Source organism: Perognathus longimembris, unplaced genomic scaffold (assembly GCF_023159225.1).
Source record: "Perognathus longimembris pacificus isolate PPM17 unplaced genomic scaffold, ASM2315922v1 HiC_scaffold_4648, whole genome shotgun sequence".
NCBI classification, from domain to species: domain Eukaryota; kingdom Metazoa; phylum Chordata; class Mammalia; order Rodentia; family Heteromyidae; genus Perognathus; species Perognathus longimembris.
In genome coordinates, this window is record NW_025959988.1 from 1 (window position 1) to 7379 (window position 7379).

The 7379-nt window shown below is 42.5% G+C and overlaps 1 protein-coding gene across 1 annotated transcript; it reads left to right on the forward strand.

The window, feature by feature from the left end:
* Positions 1–2212: 2212 nt before the first annotated feature.
* Positions 2213–7150, forward strand: LOC125344926 (CD109 antigen-like). The gene is made up of 4 exons (XM_048337215.1): positions 2213–2398; positions 3124–3278; positions 3889–3954; positions 6947–7150. The coding sequence occupies exons 2-4, from the start codon at positions 3180–3182 to the stop codon at positions 7088–7090; spliced, it is 309 nt and encodes a 102-aa protein (XP_048193172.1). The 5' UTR covers positions 2213–2398; positions 3124–3179; the 3' UTR covers positions 7091–7150.
* Positions 7151–7379: the final 229 nt, after the last annotated feature.

Sequence of the window (7379 nt, forward strand, 5' to 3'; positions counted from 1 at the left end):
TAGGAGAATTAGATGAGGTAGGGAGCGAAGCTGTCTCAGAAATAGGATAGGAATGCAAATATCACAGTGTCCTGCTAGGAAGTGGGGTGCATATGTTGGTGTCATCTTTTCCCCTCCTCCTCTTCCTCCTTCTCCTCCTCCTTTTCCTCTTCCTTCTCCTCCTCTCCTCCTTCTTCTCCTTCCTCTTCTGGCCTGGGCATTGCCCCTTAAAGTCTGGTGCTCTGTCACTTGAGCCATAGCTCTACTTCTGGATTGGGTGGTGAATGGGAGCTAAGAGGCCTATGGACTTAGCCATGATTCTCACTCAGATCTCAACCTTGTCAGTAGCTAGGATTACAGAGGTGAGCCACTAGCACCCAGCTAGGGTTTTGTTTATTTTTGTATAATTCTATTGAAATTTTATTTATTTTTATTGTAGAGGTAATATACAGAGGGGTTATAGTTCTGTGAGTCAGGTAAAGAGTACATTTCTTTTTGAGCCCTGTCTCCCCTTTCCTCACTCTCTCTAGTTTTTCCTCCCTTACCCATCTACAAGATGTACATTTACTTTTCCACATAGTGTCTAGTGAGCACCACTGCTGTATTTATTCACCCTTTGTCCTACCTTTTAAGACAAACAAACAAGACAAAAGGAAAAGAAAACAAAATAAAATGGGGACTAATTTAGGGCTACAAAGTGATAGAAAACATAGGCCATAGTTACTACCGAAATGGTCACTATAAGGTTGTCAGGAGTCCGGGGGGCTGGGAATATGGCCTAGTGGCAAGAGTGCTTACTTACCTCGTATACATGAAGCCCTGGGTTTGATTCCTCAGCACCACATATATAGAAAACGGCCAGAAGTGGCGCTGTGGCCCAAGTGGCAGAGTGCTAGCCTTGAGCAACAAGAAGCCAGGGACAGTGCTCAGGCCCTGAGTCCAAGGCTGGCAACAAAAACAAACAAATAAAAGATTGTCAGGAGTCCAAGTGTGTGTGTGTGTGTGTGTGTGTGTGTGTGTGTGTGTGTGTTTGGTGAGGAGGGAGGTGGGTGGACACAAATAAGCTTGGATAACGTCCACTGATTTAAACCTTCTATCCATTCAAGAAGGAATAGCCATAGAAAGCAGCCGGAGACCTGAGATTACGGTACAAAGTGTTATGGTAATATGAATAATCAGGCTGGTCCTTAGGGCCCGTTTCAGCGTTGGAGACTGGATTCTGGCCACACAGGGGCTGACATGGTCCGTGGTGTTTCTCCTCTGCTTGGGCGTGCGGTACTGACCACAGCTCCTTGGTGGAATCAGCCTCAGGGAGAGGTGCTTGAGGCAGGGGAGGACAATGGGAAGCACTGTCTTCTGGGGCTTGGGGCAGGATTATTTCTAGGAAGGTTGTTGAGTTGGCTGAAGTCCTCTATGTTTTTCTTGGGACTTGAATTTTGAACTTAAGATATTTTCAGAGGATGAAAAAAAAAAGGGTGCGCGCATGCAGCAACACATACACACAGAGTGAGCGAGAGAGAGAGAGAGAGGAGAGAGAGAGAGAGAGAGGAGAGAAGAACGTGAGAGAAAGCGAGAGAGAGCGCTAGAGCTCTTTTCCAGAATGCAAGAGCTGGTTGATGACCGATTCTCAGAACTGGGTTCTTTCCCATGTGTCCTGAAGTATTTTGGGGGATAACTTGGTCAGATTAGTTACGTACATTCGTTTTTGGAGGAATACATTATGTTCTTCTCTTTGATTTGTAGCTATTTAGTTTTGAGCCAAACATATGGAATTTATTTTGAGAAATCTATTTCAATGAAAGCATCCTCAAATACAAGCAAGAAAAGGATAAAAATGTATTGTAGTTTAAAAAGTAACAACCAGGGCTGGGAATGTGACTTAGTGGTAGAGCGCTTGCCTAGCATGCATGAAGCCCTGGGTTCCATTCTCAGTACCACATACACAGAAAAATCCAGAAGGGGCGCTGTGGCTCAAGTGGTAGAGTGCTAGCTTTGAGCAAAAAGAAGCCAGGGACAGTGCTCAGGCCCTGAGTTCAAGCCCAGGACTGACAAAAAAAAAAGTAACAAGCACACTGTGTGTGTGTGTGTGTGTGTTATCTATATACTAGCATAGTATACATGTATAATTTCTCATACGCTTGTCAAGCAGGACTTGGACTATACAGGACTATTTCTTGGTAGAAAGTGTCATGTTTTTGGTAGTTGATCACAACTGCTTTTCTCTCTCAGGAGATATGCAATTCTGGAAATCATCGGTGTCTACACTTTCTGAGTCCTGGCAGCCACGCTCTCGGGATATTGAAGTTTCGGCTTATGCTCTCCTTTCGCATTTTCTGCAGTCTCAGGTTTCTGATGGAATCCCTATCATGAAGTGGCTGAGCCGACAAGAAATAGCCAGGGCGGGTTTGTGTCTACCCAGGTAAGAGATGGAAGCTTTTCCCTATAGAACATAGAATTCATAATATATAAAACATAAACACAAACAAATAGAAACATAGATTCTACATTATATCTTCTATAAAACATTTCATGTTATATTATATAATACATAAATATTGATAATATATAAATATGTAAAATTCAAAATATAAAAATATAATACATATTTATATATCTTTGTATTCTAAGTGCATATATACAAAGTATATGGTTGCTTTTTGTGACTTTATAAAAATATTTCATTTAAAAGTTTAGTACGTGTGTGTGTGTGTATGTGTGTGTGTGTGTGTGTGCCAGCCAGTACGGGGTCTTAAAACTCAGGGCCTTCCACGCTTGCTCCAAGCTGAGGCTCTACCACGCGAGCCACACCTCTGCTTCCTGAAAGCTTAGAAACTGGAGTCAAAGGTTCCAGATACTTACGTAAGTTTGTCTTCTATGAATTGAATATCTGATATTTCTAGGGAATCAGTTTTAGCTGTCTTGCATTTGTGGTAACTGCTTCAAGATTTTCACGTGGCAAATGTGCTCTGAGCCTCATCTGCACTCTGAAGCAAGACCTTTGGAGAGGGGTTGGGAAGACATCTTTCCTCAAAGAGGGATAGACGGACGGTGGACGCACAGAAGGGCTCCTAAGCGTTGCTAACGGTGTTCCTCAGAGGCCGTGAGATGTCCTCTGATGCACCATTGTTCTTCTACTCTCAACAGGATACCATCGTGGCCTTAAAAGCTCTATCTGAATAGCAGCCCTGACAAATATCGAAATGACAAATATCCAGGTGTCGGTGACTGGGCCTAGCTTGCCAAGGCCAGCAACCTTCCGGATCGCCGCTCACAACCGCTTCCTCCTGCAGACGGCAGAGGTGTGAGCCCGAGGGGTTACGTGCTTCATACCTGAATTCTGCTTGTTTCTGCTCTTTGAATGGCTCTTCCTCCCTCCCCGCCACTCCTCTCTCCCTCCCTCCCTCCCTCCCTCCCCTCCACCCTCTCTTTCTTCCTTCCTTCCTTCCTTCCTTCCTTCCTTCCTTCCTTCCTTCCTTCCTTCCTTCCTTTCCTTCCTTTCTTTCTTCCTTTCTTCCTTCCTTTCTTTCTTTCCTTTCTTTCTTTCTTTCTTTCTTTCTTTCTCTTCTTTCTTTCTTTCTTTCTTTCTTTCTTTCTTTCTTCTCTCTCTCCTTCCCTTTCTCCCTTCTTCCTCTGTTCTTCCCTATCTCCCTCTCCCTCTTTCCCTTCCTTCTTTCTTTTTTCCCTTTACCTCTTTCCCTCCCTCCTCTCCTTCTCCCTCCCTCCCTCCTTCCTTTTCTTTCTTCCTCCTTCCCTTTTCTTCTTGCCCTTCCTCTTTCCTTTCTCCTATAATGCTCCACGAATGGCTTCCATTTTCCTTGCAGGCTATTGCTTTTTTCTTGGGCTACCTGGAAGGCTTTAGCGCGGGGAATGGGTCTCATTTACTTTCTTTTTCCTCCCACCCGTGTGCAGCTTGATGTGGTACAGCCAACTACAGTCAATATTTCTGCAAATGGTTTTGGATTTGCCATTTGTCAGGTATGTAGTAATGTTTATTTTTTCAGTTAAATATGATTTAATAGTTCTTTGTTTTGGGGTATTACTAAATCTTCAACTTATAATATGTATAAAATTTGAGTGATTTGTGTCTGGAAATCAGACAAGATTTACTTCCATACTTTTTATAAAAGTATGGAAAAATATGGAAGATCTTATCAGCTCATGAGTAGGCAGCAATTATACGTGTTCAAAGAGGTTTAATTGTGATCTTTCTGTACAAACATGTGATGTACGTTGATTAAATTTACTCCCTTAAAAGTTCTTTTCTTTCTTCCCCCTTCCCTTTTTCTTGTTTCTGTCTCTGTCTGTCTGTCTGTCTGTCTGTCTCGCTCTCTCTCTCTCTTTCTCTTCTTTTCTGTGTGCCAGTACTAGGGCTTGAAGACCTTGTGCTCGTTCTTCTTTTCTTTGCTCAAGATGATGCTCTTCTACTTAAGCCACACCTCAACTTCTGCCTTTATGCTGATTAATTGGAGATAAAAAAATCTCTTGGATTTGTCTGCCCAGGCTGATTGTGAACCTCAATCCTAAGATCTCAGTCTCCTGAGCAGCTAGAATTATAGGCGTGGTCCACTAGCAGGCCATTCCTTTATCCTTTGCTAAACAACTTTTAATGGGTTTCATTAATTTGTTTTTATGCCTGTGTATGAAAGTCTTCCAGTATGATTCAAGTGAATAGTTGAAGATTCTCACTGTCTTCTTGTGTGTGATATAATTCTAGAATTGTAATGTTGGTAGAGTTTATACTAGATACGGTTAAAAAACTCCACATATTTTATGTATAAATTCTTAGTATGCATCTAAGAACATAAAAGATCACAGGAATTTAGGTTGTGGCAATATGAAAAGATTAGAACTCTTAGAATGAAGAATTAGCAAGCTGATAATAATAATTATTTTTGTCAGTCACGGGGCTTGAACTCTGGGCCTGGGCACTGTCCTGGAGCACTTGTGCCCACAGCTAGTGCTCTACCACTTTGAGCCACAATGCCACTTTTGGTTTTCTGATGGTTAATTGGAGATAAGAATCTCGTGGACTTTCCTGTCTGTGCTGGCTTTGAACCACAATCCTCAGATCTCAGATCTTAGCCTTCTGAGTAGCTAGGATTATAGGCGTGAGCTACTGGCACCTGGCTTCATGCCGATGTACACAGACAGACAGACATATAGACACACACACACACACATACACCTGGGGCTTGAACTCAGGGCCGGAGTACTTCTCCTGAGCTTCTTTCTTTGCTCAAGGCTAGCAGTCTACCACTTGAGCCACAGTGCTACTTCTGGCTTCTTTTTCTGTTTCTGTGGTACTGAGGAACTGAACCCAGGGCTTCATGCATTCTAGGCAAGCAATTTTCCACCGAGCCACATTCCCAGTGATACATTTTCTAAAATATGCAAATCTAAGAAGGATTCTAGATATTTATTTCCTGTGTGTGTGTGTGTGTGTGTATGTGTATGTATGTGTGAAATAGACATAATGTTACAGAGCATTCTTAAGCTTTATGAGTCTTGTTTCTAATATGTGGAATGAGGTAAGCATTTAAATAGATTCACTCCCACTGGGGTGAAGCCAGCCTAGGACATTTGGAATCCATTCCTAAGCTTCTGACTTAGGTCCTTTTGAGAAACATCTGGCCCTCATGCGCACGAATCCCCACAGCACCCCACAGCCTGGCATGATGCAAAAGAATGCTCAGCAGGTGCGCCGGTGAGGCTTTAGTTTTTTACTCTGCTGCTGGGCGTGTGAGGTTCTCATTGTGAGCAGCGGCTGCATTGGGAGGAAGAGCTTAGAAATGAGTGGTTAGCGCCTTCCTTGGAGTTGGCATTCATCTTGCACAGTGCCTTCAAGGGATTACTTCCCATCCCTTGTGAACACAGTATCCGGTGGGTGTCATTCACAGCCTTCTGTCATATTCTGGAACATTACCTAGCGTTTTCTTCCAGCTAAAAATAATTTTCAGTCAACTTTTAGAAGAGCATCAGTTACTAAAGATTCCTTGTTACTCAACAGTTTTTTCCCCTAGTTTGAAGAATAGATTCCTCCCCTCCCCCACTAGTTTGAATATTGGGTTTTGTTTTTTTTCTGTTTCTGGCTGGGCCTTGAACTACTCATGGCCTGGGTGGTGTCCCTGGGCTAGTGCTCTTCCACTTTGAGCCACAGTGCTATTTCTAGCTTTTTGGTAGTTAATTGGAGATAAGAGTCTCACAGACTTTTCTGCCCAGGCTGGCTTTCATAATCCCCATATCTCAGCCTCCTGAGTAGCTGGGATTACAGGTGTGAGCCATTGATACCAGGCCTGGGGAATGCAGATCTAATTGGGTTTGTCATAAAAACAATCTTTACCTAACATCTAGCTTTTATTTTATTTTACTTTTTTTTTCTAGTCCTGGGGCTTGAACTCAGGGCCTGGGCACTGTCCCTGAGCTTCTTTTCTTTGTTCCACGCTAGTCCTCTGCCACTTGAGCCACAGCGCCACGTCTGGCTTTTTCTGTTCATGTGGTACTGAAGAATCGAACCCAGGGCTTCATGCATGCTAGGCACGCATGCTACTGCTAAGCCACATTCCCAGCCCTCTAGCTTTTATTTTTATTAATTTTTATTGCTACTAAGGTGTTGTACAGATGGGTTACTATTTTACTTTTTATTTTTAAATTAATTTTCTGCTGGAACTGTGTCTTGAACTCAAGGCCTGGGCCCTCTCCCTTAACTTTTTTTTTTTTCTTAAGGTTGGTACTCTACAAGTTGAGCCATAATTCCACTTTCAGCTTTCTACTGTCCATTAGAGATAAGAGTCTCATGGATTTTTCTGCCTGGGCTGGCTTCCAATTGTAATACTCAGATTTCAGCCTCCTGAGTCACTAGTATTACAGGTGTGAGCCACTAGCACCCAGTTTTACTTAGCATTTAGAATGCACAATGATGACAAGTTCTTGCTAATGATTTCTTATACTAATTTTATATCTTCTTCAGCTCAATGTTATGTACAATGTGAAAGATTCGGAGTCTTCTAGAAGACGGAGATCTATTCAAGATCAAGAAGCCTTTTATTTAGATGTGGCTGTAAAAGATAATGAAGATATCAATCATGTAGATTTGCAAGTGTGCACAAGGTAAGTATTTGGTTATGTCTCTTATCTTCCTCCCTTTGTCTTTCTTTTTACTTTAATACGTTATCTTTAAATAGTTGTATAAAGAGGTTTCAATTCAACAGCTTTCCTGTATGTGTGTGTGTGTGTGTGTGTGTGTGTGTGTGTGTGTGTGTGTGATAAAGTTGGCCTGGGCACTGTCCCTGAGATTTTATTTTGCTCAAGGCCTAGTGCTCTACCATTTGAGCCACAGCTCTACTTCCAGGTTTTTGGTGCTTAGTTGGAGATAAGAGCTTCATGGACTTTCATGCTGGGTT